Source organism: Bombyx mandarina, chromosome 03, assembly GCF_030267445.1.
Source record: "Bombyx mandarina strain Sakado chromosome 03, ASM3026744v2".
Classification (NCBI taxonomy): domain Eukaryota; kingdom Metazoa; phylum Arthropoda; class Insecta; order Lepidoptera; family Bombycidae; genus Bombyx; species Bombyx mandarina.
In genome coordinates this window covers 12,281,493-12,302,380 of record NC_143210.1, presented here as the reverse complement: position 1 = coordinate 12,302,380, position 20,888 = coordinate 12,281,493, and the positions used below count along the sequence as shown (strand labels likewise).

The 20,888-nt window shown below is 38.4% G+C and overlaps 1 protein-coding gene across 2 annotated transcripts; it reads right to left on the bottom strand.

Annotated features, from left to right (window-relative positions):
• Positions 1 to 1,800: 1,800 nt before the first annotated feature.
• Scp1 (Sarcoplasmic calcium-binding protein 1) lies at positions 1,801 to 20,638 on the bottom strand. 2 transcript variants are annotated; one of them, XM_028173554.2, is made up of 4 exons: positions 20,459 to 20,638; positions 11,967 to 12,145; positions 10,412 to 10,645; positions 1,801 to 4,101 (listed from the first exon to the last, which is right to left on the bottom strand). In XM_028173554.2, the coding sequence occupies exons 1-4, from the start codon at positions 20,508 to 20,510 to the stop codon at positions 3,979 to 3,981; spliced, it is 588 nt and encodes a 195-aa protein (XP_028029355.1). In that variant the 5' UTR covers positions 20,511 to 20,638; the 3' UTR covers positions 1,801 to 3,978. The 2 variants fall into 2 exon arrangements, with proteins under 2 accessions (XP_028029355.1, XP_028029357.1); XM_028173556.2 differs by having other exon boundaries at positions 11,979 to 12,145.
• Between the last annotated feature and the right edge of the window lie 250 nt (positions 20,639 to 20,888).

Genomic DNA, 20,888 nt, shown 5'->3' with positions numbered 1-20,888 from the left:
ACAAATCGTGAGTGTCAGTAGTAGTTTAATTTTTCTAAGCGCAAAGGCGAAAGTATCATATCATCTGTTTTATCAAAAATGATATGGATCGAAATAAAATGAAGTTGATTAATTTGAGACTTAACAATTGTCATGAAACTAAATGAAACAATAAGATATGGAATGAAATATGTATATTCTCAGCAAAATTATTATTTACTGTAACTTTTTGAGTAGACTTTTAGGCAGATTCCAAGAGACTATGTCCAACGGCTTTGTTTCATTTTCTTACATTAATGCGCTTTCACCGATTAAACGGTTAATAAACCACCATTATTACACATAAACTTGAAAAAACACTAAATTAACAAAGTAAAACAATTCACACAACGTAGCCCCTCGCGTTCCCGCCAAAAAAAAATTGTATGTGTCACATTGAATAAGTTTAGTGGGTACCTACATGATGTGTAAATGTTTATATAATGTATTTTCAGATTTATTGTTATGATAGACTATAGATAATACATTTATTATGTGCTAGACATTTGGAGGTACGTAAGGACAAAGACAAAATCTTCCACTGAGCGAATGAATATATATACTAAGTAAGCTGATCCAACTGATATTGTTAAACACTCGTATATGTGCTAATTTAACTTGATAATATCTTTAGCGAGGCACAGTCGTCTGTCAAATATCTTTTGTTTTATAATAGCTACTGCTACACTTATTACTTTATTACCGGTGGTAGGACCTCTTGTGAGTCTGCACGAGTCCACCACCATCCTGCCTATTTCTGCTGTGAAGCAGTAATGCGTTTCGGTTTGAAGGGTGGGGCAGCCGTTGTAACTACACTTGAGGCCTTAGAACTTATATCTCAAGGTGGGTGGCGCATTTACGTTGTAGATGTCTATAACACCAGGTTGAGCTCGTCCACCCATCTAAGCAATAAAAAAAAACACTATATTATTTTAACAACCATTAAAAATAAACACATACTTCTCTGTCGTCGCAGTCGTACCAAAGTAAGCCGGCATCGCAGTTTCATCAAGCCGACACAACTTTCAAACAGATCATCAGTGCTTGCGGTCATTCATCTTCGACGTGGAAGTACTATACTACGTTCTACAACTAATAGTTAACGACGTGGCATTTTTTTTTATTCTTTACTAGCTGACCCGGCAGACTTCGTAGTGCCTCAATCGACAAATATAAAATACCTAAGCTTTTGTATAAAATAAACTTAAAGCAAAGAAAAGAAATCCGTCCGACGGGGGACACAGCAAAGGAAAAACAAAATTGTTATTTTTATTTAATTCCGAGTATTTTCATATTTATCTAAACCTTCTCAACCTCTCTGGACTTCCACAAATAATTCAAAACCAAAATTAGCCAAATCGGTCCAACCGTTCTCAAGTTTTAGCGAGACTAAGGAACAGCAATTCATTTATATATATATATATAGATTAGAGCCATACACATATAATCTTACTCTATGCATACACATATTAGGTTAACTCGGCTTACGACGTGGCATTAAAGCAACAATAACTTTAATCACGTTAACGTGAATAATTAAAGTTAAAAAAATCAGCGTTCGTCGGAACACCACTAGTCCACCAGGCATTGACACAAGATGTTTAGACAAATAATGAAAATTGCAAATATGCATGTGTTCTTGAAGTTGTCTTTAGCGGTATCCAAGTTTTTGTCAGACTTGTTTTATTCGCCTATAGCGGTTCATATGTCGTGGTGTCGATACATTTCAATAAAAAACCGCCTTCAAAGATTGCTGCTGTTTTTTCAAAATAAATGCGTTCACGTAACAAAATTGTTTATTTCCCAATCACTCCGCGTACATATTGTTTACAATATTTAGAGTATTTAGAATAAATCTATAAGTATATTATTACAATAATGAAGAAAATTACTAGATTTTTACAAAAATATATCCAATTCACCACGAAAGGGCAGTGAAGATTTAATCATTATTACATTCGAAAAAAAATTTAGTTACAGGATTCAATTATGAAAAAAATTTTGTAAATTACATACATATGTTTGTGCAAATGTTTTATTAGAAAGTTGTATTATTTGTCGTTTGAATTTCTGCGTATTTGTCTACAATTATATTATTTTTTGTGTAAAATAAAAAACAAAAGAAAAGGCAATAAAATATCTTAGCTAAAGGACAAGACGCCCAATAGAATCGCGTCAAACGTAGCGACCGGGCCAATGTTCAAATCCCGCTGACCAGTTGTTCTAAGGAAATAACTATATAATATTCCGAATACACCTACCTTGAGATATGAGTTCTAAGGTCTCAGTATAGTTACAACGGCTGCCTCACCCTTCAAACCGTAACGCATTACTGCATCGCGGCAGAAATAGGTGCTGCGTTCAGGTTTAAAGGATGTGACAGCTGTTATACTATTACAATAATTGAGAATTTAATTCACGTCTCAAGTGTGTTGATGTTCACATTATGATACTAAGGACATCGATAAGCATTTAACCTTAATGTATGCACCCATATATGCAAAAAAAAATAAGTTATTTCATTAAAAAGAAGATTCGCTAACATTTTCTTTTAAGACACCAAACAACCGATTTTTATGCTTTTTCATGACTCTTCGAGAATTACGTACCTAATCAAATATATAACACAGATGTAATTTATGTTTGTATTATAGTTTTAGGTCTAAATAAATAAAAATACTATGCTACATCTTAGGTCGACTTGCAACCAGTTACGGATTTAGGCTTGATGCCGCCCTAGATTATGTTTATTGTGCCACCCTTGATGTCAAAATAAATGTTATTAATTTTGATACAATACTTTTTATATTAAATATAAAATAACTTTATAATTTTTTTACACAAAATAATCTGAACTCATTTTCAAAGGAGACAGTCTACTTTCTTTCGTCTCTAAAATTTTGGCATTTAAAAAATTTTGCCGGCACTCAAATCATGCCGCCCTTTTTTTAACAGACCGGGTTATGTCGGACTCCGGTGCCTCCAGTGAACAAGAGGGAGAAGAGGTAGACCGGGATCCTCCTGCTCTGCCAATTCCTGCCGTGAGACTACGCCTTGAGAAAGGCGCGCGAGGCACTATACGGTGTAAATCATGCCGTCCTAAGCACTGGTCTCAAGGGCCTAGGCGTAAATCCATCACTGTTCGGAAGCTACGAGGGAAGACCAGAGAATGACGTGTAAGCTGCTGCGTGAGGGGTGAGCGCACTCTGTGACCCACGTCGGTTCTGACAAGGGTTGCCACACGTCCCGTATTTCCCGGGACATCCCGTATTTTAGGCTTAGTATAAAATGTCCCGGCGGGATTGACTCTGTCCCTTATTCAAACCGTACAATTATAATTGTATTGATTTTTATAAATATGTTAAAACCGATAAAAATATGTTAACACTGACTTGCTCCTCGAAGAAATATAAAAAAAAAAGAATGTCACTATATAATTTTGTTTTATATTTGTCCCGGGTAAAAAAGTAAGTCCCGTATTTTTTCCTATTTAAGCATTTGCCCCTTATAGGCAAAATATGAAAAAAAAATCTGGCAACCCTGGCAACCCTGACTCAGCAGCGTATTCCGGGGGTACGAGTTGGCGGTGCTGGCTAGGCGAGCTCACGGTGCCTACCCTTGCGGCCTCACAATATTCCCAACTCATAACACCACTTGTAAGAAAAACTTGTAAATCTTCATCCGCCACTAAAGCTCGTTTGAGTCGAATAATTGAGAACCATTAAATCCAAAACGACAAGGCGCCGCTGCTCTCCTTTACTTAAACCTAAATTTAAAACGCTCATCTTGAGCCACGAAAAAATTTTTTTACAATTACCTTTGAACAATTTAATAAATTTACATTCAATAAAAACGTACTCGTACAACAAAATAGGCTAATAAATATTATGATGTAGGTATTTTATGAGAAAGAACATTTCAGTCATGATTAAAATTTAACCTAAAAATTAATAAGAGATCCTAAAATTCTAATGGTCCAAACAAGTGTTTCGCTTCGCAGTCATCGCTAACGTCGCCCAGGAACTGAGCGAAGAGTTCTTGATATCTGGAGAGCGTCAGGCCGCCCCTCCGCCTGTCGTCATCCTAAAAAACAAACTATGTATTTCAAAAACTATAAACTTTTATGTGAACCAAAAAACTGATTGTACTAACTGAAAAAGTGACTGACTGCATTAAAAATACTAACTAAATAGCAATTTAAAGAAGTTATTTTAGTAAAGGTACGCGAGATTTTTTGTTTCTATTAACAATTAGTTTTATTTCATGATTTTTCGACTGTATAATACATATTATTATAATTCTTTGGCACAGTTTACACTAATTTACAGCCTAAGACTTTTGACAGATTTCAACATTATGGTATAATTTCCGTTTTTTATTATTCAATATAAATAAAAATAGGTACCTATGTATTCTTTTCGCGACTTTATCGCTCGACTTCGAGTAACCATGCGTATTAATTACATTTCAAACCATGTAACCATGTTAATACGGAACGAACACTTTCCCGCCAACTCACGTTATCTATTGCAACAATAATATTAAATCCCAATAACACCGAAGTGACACTGCCCACGTCTATTGTAGCGATTTGGAGATTAGCCAGTAAGAAAGTATTCTATAACGCTTTATTCATTTCGTTGCATAATTTTTATTATTTATTTTTGTGAGCGTATCTTTAAACTAGTTCGCAACATTTTATATTTAGATCGTAGTGGGATTGTTTATGTCGTCACAGATGAGGATGTACACGGAAATTGTTGTGAAGACGCAAGCAGGGGCAATGTTTTGTATGTTAAGAACGGCTACCGCTAATGTTCCGGGTTTACGACTGAAGATATAACAACCAAAAAATTCTTAATTAAGTTTTTTTTTTATTGCCCTTGTAGGCAGACGAGCATACAGCCCACCTGATGATGAGTGGTTACCGTCACCCATGGACTTCAGCAATGCCAGGGGCAGAGCCAAGACGCTGCCTACCGTTAAGTACTCTCCACAAGCCTCTCGTTTGAATAAGGATATGTCATAGCGCTCGGGAAACACCGTGGAGGGGAGCTCATTCCAAAGCCGGATGGTACGTGGCAAAAAAGATCTCTGGAAGCGCACTGTGGATGAAAGAATGCACTTGAGTGCATTTTTGCTGAACTGGACCTCAACAGAGGCATAGTTAATAAACTAATTAAAACAATTGTTAAACGTATTTACAATTATTTGTATGTTGGTAGGGGTATAACAATTTAAAAGAAATGAAATTATTCATTACTGATTTAAAACACATACAACTTCCATACTTTAATTTTTTAAATATTATTATGAAAGTGTGTTGTTTGTCATTATTTCACGTCGAACGAAGCAACGAATTGACATGATTCTTTAAAGTAACACCACGCGTATAATAATAATATTAGATCAGAAGAGGGGCATAGGCTACCTTTCGTCCTGAAAAAACAGCAGGTGGTAGGACCTCTTGTGAGTCCGCGCCGGTAGGTATCACCACCCTACCTATTTCTGCCATGAAGCAAAAATGCGTTTCAGTTTGAAGGGTGGGGCAGCCATTGTAACTATACTTGAGATCTTAGAACTTATATCTCAAGGTGGGTGGCGCATTAACGTTGTAGATGTCTATGGGTTCCAGTAACCAATTAACACCAGGTGAGCTGTGAGGTGCAGCAGCAATTAACGCCATCCGGGTGTCGTATAGTTACTACACTCATTACAGCGCGAATACAGCTCTATGACTGTGACTGTACCAATAACCTGAGACCGGATGATGATATTATGGCATCAGGATAACCGTATTCATACTATCTAAACCTAACAACAGGTGATTTGTTCAATGAATAAGGATCACACGGCCTATCGCAAGTACTCTCTAGTATCCACGTGTTTTGTGTACATTTCGGCATACAAGTTTTGATTGGTGATGGGCTCTATTTAAAAAAAAACGCATCAAAAGGACGGGCATTAGTCAGTATGCTTAGTGCGAGTTTTTTAACGTTCTCGATAGCGTAAAAGTTAGCCCAGTTTTGTATGCAGTTATAACAGCGCCCCTGGCGGCAGACGTAGGCAAACTATCCCACTCCATACAAACATGAGCTAACTTTTACGCTATCGAGAACGTTAAAAAACTCGCACTAAGCAGCACACAGATGCACGATATTTATTATTAAATCGTTTACATCACATCTCGTTTTGTTAAACGCCTCGGCACCATGTCAACGACATCAGCGTCGACCGGTATCGGTGCCAGAATCTCCCGGGATCGCACATCAGACAGTTCATAATTTACAGAGGCTCCAGTTTACAGATGAACAAATCGAGGAGTGACGCGGTATTGGATTTTTGACCACAGATTTGTTTTGTAAATGGAATAGTAGGTACTCTTTTATTTATTTAAACACCGGAATCTTTGGTCTTGTTTAAGTCCCTAGTGCTTATATCTGGATATGGCAATTACGTAGCAATAATATTCACACTGTGAAATCAAGCGGTCGTCCATCACAGCATTACAAGGGATCATCCCTGTAAAGTAATACATTATTTTCGTTTGGACTCTCTTTCGATTTCCTCGAACTTCCATTATAATTGTATTTGTAATTGTAATTCCTGTGTACAATTTGTGAAATCATAAGGCTACGATTACTGTTCATCGTTTAGGCTATCATAATAATATGTGATTAAATTCTTTAATTGAATCAATGCATTAAGCGAAAAATGTCCATTATAACTCGTTTCCAATCTGGGTAAGTGCACAAGATCCCGAGATCCATGGGGTTTCGTCATAATTCCCAATGAGAATGCTTAATTATTATCGTTTTTGAAATGAGACAATGCTCAGGAAGGCATCTGATGTAAGTGTGGTAGTATGACCACAGCAATGTTTGCGCTTTGTAAATAAAAAATCTGGCTCGGTGGAGTGATGATCTGTGCAGGGTGGCTGACAGGAACTGAATGAGAGAAACCGAGGATCGTGCACAGTGGCGAACAATTGGAGAGGCCTATGTCCAGCAGTGGACTGATATAGGCTGATGATCATGATGATGATGAAATAAAAAATCCCCTGCTGTTTCATAGCCCCAATCATAAATGTCATAAGATCAATTAATCAATCAATGAGCCCTTTATCCTGAACTATTAAGACTGTTGATTTAATTTTGGATATTTTACAGAATGTATCTCAGTTTTGTGCGCCTATTCGCATAAGCCTCATGTAACATCTTTCATTTTTATATTCTTTAGCGGTTGCTAGGAGGGTTTTCCTCCAGTTAGGACGGACTGTTAACTTTATCTCATCCTCCCATCTCATTCCTTACCTTCCTCTATTCCTTTTACCCTCTCTAGGGTATCTACTTATACAAACGTCACACATAAATACAAATAATTTACATGATCTGAATATTTTAATAGGAATGAACCGTCTGCATTAATTATGTTCTTCGACCATGCAATGATCGTGTATGACGCGAATATTTCTGGAAACACATGCTATTACATCGCTCGGTCTATTATTACACGTGATCGCTGAGATGATAGCTAAGGACGACGTGTGCATTGGTTGTTAAATCTTCATAAAAATTGTTCAATATCAATTAGTAATTTAATTATTTATAATTTTTAATTAATCATTTTAATCAATTAAATTATGTGGAAGGCATTGGGGAAGGCCTATGTCCAGCAGTGGGCAGATAAAGGCTGATGATGATGATGATGATGAATTAGTAACCTAAATTAAATTTCTCTATAATATAATATAATACAATATAATACAGCGATTAAATGATTCACGTGTTACATTAACATAAATTTAGTATACTTGATATCAAAATTATATTTAAGATACCGTTTTATTTATTATTATATTTATTATGATTTATTTATGAACCACCTTTGCGTTCGCAGGGCTTCTGTTACATGAGAAAGATATAGAACCCATAGCTTACTCTATCAACGTGACGGAGGAAACCTTATGTTGTTGTGACCATAGGAAATTCACGACGCCTTCTAATTGATAGCCTGGAATTACTATATGAATGCACTTCTTCATCGTTCCCTCACTGCTCAGGATCGCGACCGCGTGTGACTTTCTTCCATAGTGTTCGGTCATTGTTACGTTGTGGTAAATGAGAGTGGAGTGCATTTATTGGTAATATCTTTATTAGTCCTTATGTGACAAATTAAAAATATATGAAATATGAAATCGATGTATCGCCCTTGGCGGCTGGAATTAAAAAGGCAAAAGTGTCATAGCGGACGTCACTCGTTGACACTTCTGACGTTCCGAATTCAAACAGTCATGGGTGGCATGGACCGCATGGTCTAGACTACCACCAGCCGCTTCCTTAACCAGATCTGACCATTTGGCTAGTGTACTGCCCACGGTGCTCTTGCCCCCTATGCGACCCGAAGTTATGAGCTTCTCTAATTCATGCCTGGGAGACCGCATGCGGTGTCCGAAAATCGATCTAATATCTGTTTCGGTGGTAGGACATGTCTTGAATCTACACGAGTAAGTATCAATCGTGGTGCTACATATAGGAATCTGTCGGAAAGCATTGATACTTTTAACCTTTGACGACAGATAGTCACCGAATGGAAAGCATTCGACGTCGCCCAAAACACGTCACTCCGGATCCTCCCGATCCACTAACGGTACTTTTAGGTACCTCAAGCACCGTTCCTCGTCGAACCCGTCGCTTGCGACGAAGGGCTCGATGAGTAAATTAACCCACAGACACAGCCCATTGAGTTTCTGACTGAGGATCTTCACAGTGGGTCACGTTTCCAATCCGGTGGTAGATTCTGCGAAGCACGGCTCTTGCTAGGGTTCGTGTTACGTCGTCAGGTTTAAGCCCCATGAGCTCACCTACATGTTAGGGCGAAGCTGAAATAGCCTCTAAAGGCATTGGAAAAAAAATCAGATCGTCCGATCTGACGACAAACAAATGGGTGTTGATTAATAAAATAATTGACACTGCAATGGTTCTATCTTAAGACAAGCAGTAGCTTTAACGTTGTGTTATCCTTTGGACTCCCGTAAACACTGAACATGAAGTTTTTACGACGGTCTTCGCAAGTTGTAGACATAATATAAACTACTTCTACGATTTCATTCTCGCGTGTTTATTGTCGTTATATCGAGGTCTGAAAATCTATTTGGTTCAAGCGACATTTTCGCAACATTACAGGAAAGCTATTAAAATTTAAATTTAAAAAAAAAGTTATAACAAAAAACTTCTTCGGCTATTTGAACGGAGTACACATAATTGAAGTTCAATTAAAAACATCAAACTGTTGATGCTAATACCAAATAAAACGGAACTTACAAAGAGAAATGTCGCGTATTAAGCGAAACACCGTTTAAACCAAATATCCTTCCACCCCTCGACTATTTCTGATATTTCGAATAATTTATTTATTTTTATTGTTCAGATAGGCTCACAGCTCACAGCCAACTTGGTATTAAGTGGTTACTTGAGCTCATGGACATCAACAACGTAAATGCCGCCACCCAAATTGAGACATGAGTTCTAAATCTCAGTCTTATACAACAATGGCTGCGACCTTTCAAACTAAAACGCATTACGTCAGAAATACGCAGGCGGTACCCATCCGGGCGGACTCAAGACACGTCCTACCACCAGTGTGCTTAGTGCGAGTTTTTTAACTTCTCGATAGCGTAAAAGTTAACTCAAATTTGTATGGAGTTGGAACAGCGCCCCTAGCTGCAAACGAAGGACAACTGTCAAACTCCATACAAGAGTTAACTTTTACGCGAACGAGAAGTTAAAAAACTTGCACTAAGCATACAGTCTAATTATATTGAACCTCAGGTTATCGACGGTTCTTTTATTCGCATATCGCATATGTACTTAATAATGTACATGGTAATGTGCGTATGGTGTTGCTTTTGTTTTTTGTGTAAAATTAAATTTCTAAATTTCTCTTCTCTGTTCAGTTTCTACTTATATGCGATTTTGATGGTGGAAACATGTTTGATTATTGTTTTAGCTATTTTTTTAAAATGTTATATGTTTGTGTTGTACTGTTGGTTTCCCAAATATATCTCTATATCTAAAAATGAATTACTGTTCGTTAGTCTCGCTAAAACTCGAGAACGGCTGGACCGATTTGACTAATTTTGGTCTTGAATTATTTGTTGAAGTCCAGAGAAGGTTTAAAAGGTAGATAAATATGAAAATGCTCGGAATTCAATAAAAATAACAATTTTGTTTTTCCTTTGATGTGTCCCCTGTCGGATGGATTCCGTTTGTTTGTTTTAAATTTATTTTATACAAAAGTTTAGGTATTTTATTTATCGATTGAGGCACTACGAAGTCTGCCGGATCAGCTATAAATAATTAAATAAATACGTGTACAACAACAAGAAGCTCACATTTAACAGTGTACTGTAAGCTTCGTCGACAACCTTGATGTCCTCCACGACCATCCTCTGCACGCAGTCGTATCTATACTCTTCGAGGGCGAGCACGCCGTCACAGTTAATGTCGATCATTCTGAAGTTAGTCTCGATGAACGCTCGCATCGACTGCGGGAAGTCTTCGTACCTCCTACCCACGCAGCTGTTCATAACAGCCTGCTTAAACTCGTCTACCGTTACGATGCCGTCCTGAAATATAAAGCTTTTAGTGCTGCAATAGCTTGTCAGAGCCGCGACAAGCATAAAGCGTGCGCTTAGCTTACGCTTGTGCTATTGTTAGACTTGAAATAAAGAAAGCATGCATGGTATTACACTCAATGTGTCCAATTAAAAATACTAATAGATACATTAATGTATGTTATGTTTAAATATCACATTGACATTAAATTAATAAAATAATCACTTATCTAAAGACGAATATATCGATACTAATATATAAATCTACAATGGTTTTTACGGATGCTCCATTATAACTACTGAACCATGCATCCGATTGACTTGAAACTTGGTTTCCATGTAGAAAATACATGTACTTAATGGATAGGCTAATATTTATATGAGTGTTGGAATCACGGTTGACGGGTACAGCTAGTCGTGTAATAAAAATCAAAAGCCGCAAAAATATAAGTTGCGTATTTACTGGTAGGTACCATAGCCCTGCCTATTTCTGCCGTGAAGCAGTAATGCGTTTCGGTTTGAAGGGCGGGGCAGCCGATGTACTATACTGAGACCTTACAACTCAGGTCTCAGTTGGGTGGCGGCATTTACGCTGTAGATGTCTATGGGCTCCGGTAACCATTTAACACTCGGTGTAACGCCGTGAGCTCGTCCGTCCATCTAAGCAATAAAAAAAACTGGTATATTTTTGGTATCTTATTCTGAAATTCTGTGGCAACATATGGTCAGCTTTGATGCGACTCAATTAAATATTATGCGTGTAAAGGAAAGATTTCAATGTGCATAAGTAAATATTTGCTTACGTAAATCAATGGTACTGAAATAGATCATGTGTGTGTGTGTATGAGAGTTATTCTTGGCATATGAAAGAGTCTTAAGACATAAATCTGGTATTTATGTGCGAATTCTTATTTTGTGTATATTATATTAGACTATACTCGACATATCGCCCACCTAATGGTGAGCGGTTACCGTCGCCCATGGACGTCAGTAATGCTAGAGGCAGAGTCAAGCCACTGCCTATCACAAGCCTCTATTTTTAATTTATATTCTGCTATGAATGATGTTTAAATTAACATTACATTTGTTTTAATAAATTACGCATCACTACGTACCTATCTATGCTATATTTTTAGATGTTTACCTACCTTCATAAATAAATAAATAAATTCATTAGGCAAACTAAGTTTCCCGTTACGAACCAATCTACCACACGCTGCAAGCATGCAGAAGTAATGCCACTGTAGATAATGAGAAAATAGAAAGAAGCTGGACATCACAACATCGGCATAAGCGCTGCGACCTGCGTAATAAAATAGATTAGGTAACCGACATAGTCCGGCACCTTGTCGAAGTCCGCCAGCTGTGCGATCTCTTCCCACAGGTTGAGCATCACGTGCTGATACTTCTGGAGACGGGCGGAGCTGCAGTCGCCCTTCCCTTCAAGCACGCACGTCCGGAGGGCCAGACAATGGAAATCGTGCGCGTCCAGATACCCATTGTTGTCTATATCTGGAAATGAAGTAGATTTAACCTTCAATCATAAGAGTATTCACGTTTTACATAGTACCTTTAAAATAAACACGATCTTTTGGATTCTATTTTTTTTATTGCTTAGATCGGCGGACGAGCTCATAGCCCACCATTTACAACGTAAATGCCGCCACCCACCTTGAGATATGAGATCTGAGTATAGTTACAACGGATGCTCCACCCTTCAAACCGAAACGCATTACTGCTTCACGGCAGAAATAAGCAGAGTGGTGGTACCTACCCGTGCGGACTCACAAGAGGTCCTACCACCAGTAAAACCAGATTCTCCGCAATCTTCTATACAAATTCGAATACAAGCTAGAAAAAGTCGAAGTCGTATCATCATTAAAATTAATGTTTTAGGAATTATCTCTAAGCGTTGCCGTCGTGGCGAACGTCAAAGTAAGCTTTTCTGTGAAATTTTAGCGTAAAATATGACAAAAAATCAGTATTTTTTAGGAATACTAAAGAAAAACTGTAAACAAATGTCTTTGTCTGATAAAACGAGCGACACCCGCCCATAAACTCTTCGTATTGATGTTTCATCCATCACTTATTTTATTGCTTCAGGATGCTTGTAAAATCAATACTTTCGCTTTAATGTGAATGTTCTGGCTCATTCTTTGAAAGTCTTTTATCTGACAAGGTTAGAGGGAGGGCAGGTGATCACGGGTTCGTTCACCTACGTTGGACAGATCTCATGAAAGCTGTGACACAGACGTCCTTGGTCCATAGTTCCAGAGACTTTGAAGACCGCAACAAGTGGAGGGCATTGCGGAGGCTGCTAAACCAATGGGTATGCAGCGTCATCAACAACAATTGCTCTGTCAAGAGTGAACAACTAAGGAACGAATATGACAAAATTGAATTTAGAAAGGAATTAACCGTACCATTTTAATCGAAACCGCCGACCGGATTGCTCTTCCACAGTATGTTCGGCGACGACAGCGACGACGAAAATACGGACCGCATCGCAGTCCGCAGCCGCCGACGCGCCGTCCCGTCCTCCTGGTGCCAGCGCGCTAGAGTGACGGTAGCGTGCGGCGCAGCCTCAACCCCCTTAGGTCTCCCCGTGACCATCACCGGGAGGAGACTGCCTCCTCATAGGGGCCGGAGCTGGACAAACGCCCTCCTCCGAACCCCGGCTCGGCGGCGGCGGCACGGCGCCGAGAAGGAAGAAGAGCTCTCCCTCTCCCGTTCCGCCGCCTCCTTCTGCGAGATGGTCGAGCATCGCCTTCCAGGACTCGTCGCTGCCGAGTATCGTAACCAGGACGGTAGGAAGCGACATGTCCGATCCTATATTTGCAACGAGGACGCGGCGCTGCCCCGCGAAAGCGGGGCAGTATGCGAGCGTGTGCTCCGCCGTGTCCTCGTTGCAGCCACTGCAGTGGTGGCACTTCGGCGTCGGCTCCCTCCGGGCGACGAGGTGCAGGTAGCGACCGAAACAGCCGTGTCCCGTGAGCACCTGCGTCGCTCGGAAGGTAAGACGTCCTCGGTCGCGATTCACCCAGTCCGAGAGGACCGGGTGGATCGCCTCGACGGTCCGTCGCCTGTAGGCGGGGTCCGCCAGGCGGCCAGACCACGCCTCGAGCATGGAGCGGAGATCGCATCGCCACGCTTCACCCCATCATGACCTATGTAAGCGTAATGTTCGCTCACGCGGCCCGCACCAACTTGAAACCCCCTTCAAATCATTCAATCCCGTTTTTGCAGGATAGCCGTCGGAGCACCATAGCTCCTAAGGAACGCGGATCTCCATGATGACCTGGAGCTTGACTCAGTCAGTAAGTATCTACAGTCGGCATCATTGCGCCACTTCGAGAAGGCGGCACGACACGAAAACCCTCTTGTCGTGGAAGGTCTGATGACGATGCAATAAGTCTATTAATTTGGCTTAAAATACCAAACCAGGATCACAGGAACGAAAAAAAATAGTTCAGTTCGTTCCGCTACTGAAGCGGAGCATTTAATGTAATCTTTATTATTGCATTATATGGGCTGACATTAATATTTACTGGTGGTAGGACCTCTTGTGAGTCCGCGCGGGTAGGTATTACCACCCCGCCTATTTCTACCGTGAAGCAGTAATGCGTTTCGGTTTGAAGAATGGGGCAGTCATTGTAACTATACTGAGACCTTACAACTTGTATCTCAAGGTGGGTGGCGCATTTACGTTTTAGATGTCTATGGGCTCCAGTAAACACTTAATACCAGGTGGGCTATGAGCTACTCCACCCATCTAAACAATAAAAAAAATAAAATTGAAAAGGCCCTTGAGATATTCTGTGGAACTATAAATAATGTTTATGAGCCGTTATAAATTCTATAAATTACAGCTAGTAAAATTTTAGAACGAGAAGTTAATTGAGATAATAATAATGCGACTCCGGACTATTTAAGAAAATATTTCGGCAACAGCTAGAAGGAAAGCATGGACGTTTCACCTGACGGAAGCTATACTATGCTATAATATAATACAATATATGTATCGCTATACTAGATTACGGTTACGTACTGCCTAATCCTTTCAAAAAGCCGGTATATTCATAAGAACTCATGTGCTTGCCATTGATCCACAATTGGCCCGTGATTAAAATTAATTGATTAAGCTTTATTGAACACCAAAGTAATACGAAAAAAGTTTTATTGGTATTATTCCACAGAAACCCAATCTTTTACATTACCTATTCACTTGCCGTGTTCTTAACTTGTTATATCTCTGTTTTTAATTAATAATTAATTTAAATTATAAGCTCCGTCCACTGACTCATCGCAGGATTATGAAAGTAGGGCCGCGATCGGTCTGGCTAATACTAGACGTGTTGTAAATTAAATGCCAAGCATATCGTGTGCCCAATGCCAATTTTATCACGACGATTAATGCAAGATTACTCATGTAATTAATCAGTAGTTATAATGAGTCGGTTAATTTCGACAAATTTGTTGAGAATTCATTAATGTAATCGATTTCGTCGTTTGCTTTTTGCTTTACAGAGGAATCATTATCGAAACTAAGATTTTGAGGTTAAAAACTGTATACGCGTGTATGGTCTATGTGTGCCGAAAGCTGTACTTATAATTTTATGAAAAGCAAATGAATGAAAACATTCTCGAACATTTTTTACTAGTACAAGTTTTAATACCCGGCGTCGTTTTAACAGATCAGTTAAAAACAGCGCCCCTAGCGGCGAACGTGGGCAAACGTTCCAACTCCATAAAAATTAGAATTAACTTTTACGCTATCGACAACGTTATAAAACTCGCACTAAGCACATCTAGAGCACTACGAACTTCTTCTTTGTCGACATCAACACAAGGGCTATTGTCAAAAATAATAATTAATTGTTGCTTTGTAACTATCCATATCTATTTTATTTTCGTTTATCAACATTTTTAACTGATCTATTAAAACGACGCAGAAATGAGCATTAAAACTTAGATAAAAAATGTTCGAGAACGTTTTCTTTCATTATCGTTTCATAAAATGTTAGGTAATGCTACAGTAAAAACGGGATTATAGCAAAAAAATTCAGTAATTTATTTGATTGTTGTTTTGTTACGGCTGGATGTTTATGTGTTATTAAGGAACTGTATGAATAGTACGTGACTTGTAAAACGTGGGAGTAAAATTACTCAATGAGTGGATAGCCATGTTTAAATAGGGTTGCCCTTTAGTAAACTATCGCTTGCCAGAAGTACGAATTGATGAACTAGTAAGTCATATATTTATAAAACGACATCTGAAACTGAAATAATCTGAAACTAAATAAGTAATAGCATTATTAGAGGCGGTATTGTTAGGAGCTTTTCTTCGTTTTGTAGCCGATGGATATCACACTTTACTACCACGTATAAATGAAAGAAAAAATAGCATGAGGTATAATGTCTTTTGGTTATGTAGTCTTGGTCCATAATAGCACAATTCGATCTATTCTCGAGGGTGTTGTAAAAGGCGATTCAGATATTGACTGGAGAGTGGGAAGCAGCGTTCTCCGAGTATTATATTATATAATATTATATCAGCGCCTTACGATCCCAAGCTGGCTTTCATCCGTGGCAAGGCGCACAGGCTGTGTTCGCATCTTTTCAACGCAATATAATTTTGCAGCGCTTTAATTAATCTGCATCGAAGACACTTTTAATCATCAAAGAAACTACATACTCCTCTTAAAAGAGCATTTCATGAAAGACTTACCCGTCATAATATATCACGAACATTTCTAAAACATTTAAAATATTTTTAACATCGTTTTGGCTCTGATGATAAGAAATCCTAGTTACCTACAGACGCTGATTTGTAAAAAAGGTCTGGGAAGAGGTCGCCTTGAGAATTTTGTCTTTTTTGGTTGGTCTTGCTGTGTCATGTCACGCTTTTTTTTACAATAAAATCATTTTTTCTTACACTATTTTTAATTAAAATTTATTTTCTATTTTTAGTTGATTTTCTATAAAAGCGTATTTTATTACATAGTTTGTTTAAACTATTATTTAATTTTCATTTTTTAGTTGAATTTTTATTTTTTGATATTGAATTGTCATCGGTCCTTAATAAGTATACCAAATTTCAAGTTCATCCGACGTTTTGAAGGGGGTCAAAATCATGTTCAAAGATTCCGTTACAAACATACATACATCTGAAGCTAATAAAAGCGTATTAAAAACGGCCACCAGCTCCACTTCGATAAAGCAGCACGACGCGAGAACCCTCTCATCGTGGCCGCCGGTAACTACATTCCCGATCCTGCGGAAAGAATGGAAAGCAGTCGACGTCGCCCAAAACACCTCATTTCGGATCCTCCCGATCCACTAACGGTGCTTTTAGGTACTTCAAGCACCGGTCACCGTTCTCGTCGAACCCGCCGCTTGCGACGAAGGGCTCGACGAGTAAATTAACCCTCAGACACAGCCCACTGAGTTTCTCGCCGGATCTTCTCAGTGGGTCGCGTTTCCGATCCGGTGGTAGATTCTGCGAAGCACGGCTCTTGCTAGGGTTCGTGTTAGCAACGTCATCAGGTTTGAGCCCCGTGAGCTCACCTACTAGTTAGGTTACGCTGGAATAGCCTCTCAAGGCTACCAGCCAAGGTAGGAAAAAAAAAAACCACCAGCCCTAACAAGGTCACAGTAGTAAACAGGTCGTTGGTTCGAGAGGGCGCGTAACAGTTGTGAAACAGTTGGAGCGAAGCCACGTAGTCACAACGACCTGCCGAGTGACGAGCGTCGAACGAAAACTATGTAATGTTCATTGTGCATAATAATGTCAATGCTAATTGATTGTACTACTTTGAACAGTTGCAATGGGAGCCGTGAAAGACAACTCTAGAAGCGTGTTCTTCGTTAAAGAATGTCGATTCTCCCTAGACACGTCCTTACGGATCTATCAGGTCCAATAACTCTTGCATTAGATACCTCCAGCTCTAACACTAGGAGCAGGCTTAGGGATCCCAGTAACCATACTCGTCGAACTCGGCAATTGACATTGGTATAAGTGATTTTTGCATTCAAATCGCTAACATATTACTGCAATCACTAACACACACTAATAAGTTAAGCTATCTGTCTTAATGGAAAAAAAACGTTACATGGTTTCTGTAGGTAAACATCTTCTAAATACTTTATACCTAATAGAGTACCTGAGGTTTGTTTTTCTCACTTTATATTTACATAAATACAAAAAAGTTAAGTATTCCTGCTACCACTGCTACTACGGACTGATGATAGTCAAGCTTAAAACAGAGCAAGACAAGGCGAGACCATATATCCGTCTCATTATTGCGTAATAATACAAGGATGAGAGACAATAATACAAATATTATCGCATAATAACGCAACGATGCAATGAAAAAACACACACCGACTCGCAAAATTATAATTTGCGTAATTAGTAGTGGTAGGACGTCTTGTGAGTCCGCACGGGTAGGTACCACCACCCTGCCTATTTCTGCCGTGAAGCAGTGATTTGTTTCGGTTTGAAGGGTGGGGCAACCGTTGTACTGTATAAGCTCAGGTTTTTTTTTATTGATTAGATGGGTGGACGAGCTCACAGCCCTCCCGGTGTTAAGTGGTTACTGGATCCCATAGACATCCACAACGTAAATGCGCCACCCACCTTGAGATATAAGTTCTAAGGTCTCAAGTATAGTTACAACGGCTACCCCACCCTTCAAACCGAAACCCATTACTGCTTCATGGCAGAAATAGGCAGGGCGGTGGTCCCCACCCGCGCGGATTCATAAGAGGTCCTACCACCAGTAATTACGCAAATTATAATTTTGCGGGTTTCATTTTTATTACACGATGTTATTCCTTCACCGTGGAAATCAATCATGAACATTTGTTGAGTACGTATTTCATTAGAAAAATTGGTACGCGCCTGCAGGATTCGAACACCGGTGCATCGCTCAACACGAATATGCACCGGACGTCTTATCCGTTAGGCCACGACGGTCTTAGAAGTCATGCGGAATTTACATTGTATAGTCGGATTTTTTATTAGACGAAGTAAACTGACGTTTACTGTGTTGTCAGTTTTTGATGAAATAAAAATAGTGTTGTGACAAAGTGAACGATTGAAAAAACTCCTGAATTAATGAAATTGCCTCGATTGTCTAGTGAATAGTTAGTGTGCCGAACTGCCGATATCGGGCACGGGGTTCGAATTTTAGCCGTGCTTTGTACATACCAACGAGTTTTCGACGAAACATTATGTTCCTATGGTATCTACCTGTACTGAATACCGAGTGTTTTAAACATTAAGAAAAACATTGCGAGGAAGCTTGTAAGACTGTCCTATTTCCAATGCATCATATAGTTGAAACTATAGATGTATAAAATATAACAATTATAGGTACATAGGTAATGAAAATAAAAAAAACTGATTGTAGTTACATACTACTAGTAACATATTATTATATTGGATCACTTTAATACAATTTTATTGTAAAATATAAATAATATTCTTTTATAGTTTGAAATTAATGAGTAACTCTTCACACTCATTGTTCATTTATGTGATTGAACGAGAACTGAACGCATCACTATTACTTTAAATATAGCAACATTATTTCACAAAGTGACATTAGCTACTGTCAGCTGGCTTCGTCTAATTAAAAATCCGACTATAGATGTCTATGGGCTCCGCTGACTACTTAACACCAGGCAGGTCATGAACTCGTCCATCCATCTAAGCAATAAATAAACTGTCTGATTAATTTTGACATAAATCGGTCAGTGTCTTGGAAAAATCATGTGGCCCTTTGTATGTATTTTTGTTTGTATAAGTATAATAATCTGCTATTCTACAAAAAAATATTACACTAGCTGTGCTAATACTAGTGACAAGCGCCCACCCCGACTCGTGCAAGAAGATTTATAGGTTTTCAACAAAAATAACACACATTTGGTTCAAGTCCAATGCGGAAAATCAATGTGTTGATTAACTTTAACAATAGTTAGAAATATCCGGTATATTCTATCGGCGAAACTATTATTTTATTCACATAATTATAATAAATTAAGATAACTATTATAGTACACATCTGTACTCTATTCATACTGCAAATTAGTTTAGGATATACAGGAAAATAAATAATTGGTCAAGTCACCTGGGGAATAGCTAGTGGTACTACTTTCTAATTAACGGTTCATAGCAGCTGTATCCTTATGTTATAACATAATCCTCCCACTAATTCCTATCATAATTTTCCTACGCTCCCACATAAAAAAGGCTTGATGTCAGACAACAACGGCAACCTTAATAATACTCATTACAACATGGATAACAAACATTAGCGATGATTATCATATCTTATTTTTTATTTTTTTTTTAATAAATAAATATTTACTAACAATCACGCCACGTTAACTGGTCCCGTGATAAGTTCGTAAAGAACTTGTGTTACAGGTACCAGATAACGGAAATAAATGTAAGATTTTTATTATACACATACATATATTTAATATACATCCATAACCCTGGAAAAGATATTTATCATACAAATATCTTCCCTTGGCGGGATTCGAACCCGCAACCCCCTTGTGTAGTGACCATGTCACTTACCACTACACCAGACGACCTTTATTAAAAAATAATAAAATCGTCTACAAACTCATAACTTCTAAAATACTTTGAAATTGATTTTTCTAGTGTTATAAAATTTTCCAATGTTATTTTCCTATAAAGATTCGCATATGCATTAAGATAGTTCTTGTTTACAGGTTAACACACCTATAAAGTCCCATAACCAATGACCCATTGGTAACTCAATTTAAACATCCAATTCACATTGAACTTACCGTAAAGATATTTTACAACGAAAGCGACACGATTGTCCCAGGAATACGCCATTTTATATTAAATAGTTTTAAAATATAAATATGTGGCTTTCAGCACAAATTAATTATCCAATTTCACAATATATATTTTTTAATATTTCGGTACGTTTGACACACGCGTCTGAACGCGCGGACTGGATTGCACTGAAACTTCAAACCGAACGCCCGCGCATTTCGTGAAACGCTAATGTACCAGTGTTTATTTTATAAATAAGCAAAAGCTACTTTATCAAACATTCCGGAAGAATTATTTTCTTTTGATTCGTTTGGTTAAAATACGGCTTTTATGATTCCGAACAGTGAGTACGTACATATGTTAGATCTAGAATATTGGTCAATTCGATATCGTTATTTATATTGTTAAACAGCTGTTTTATTGTTAACTGTATCC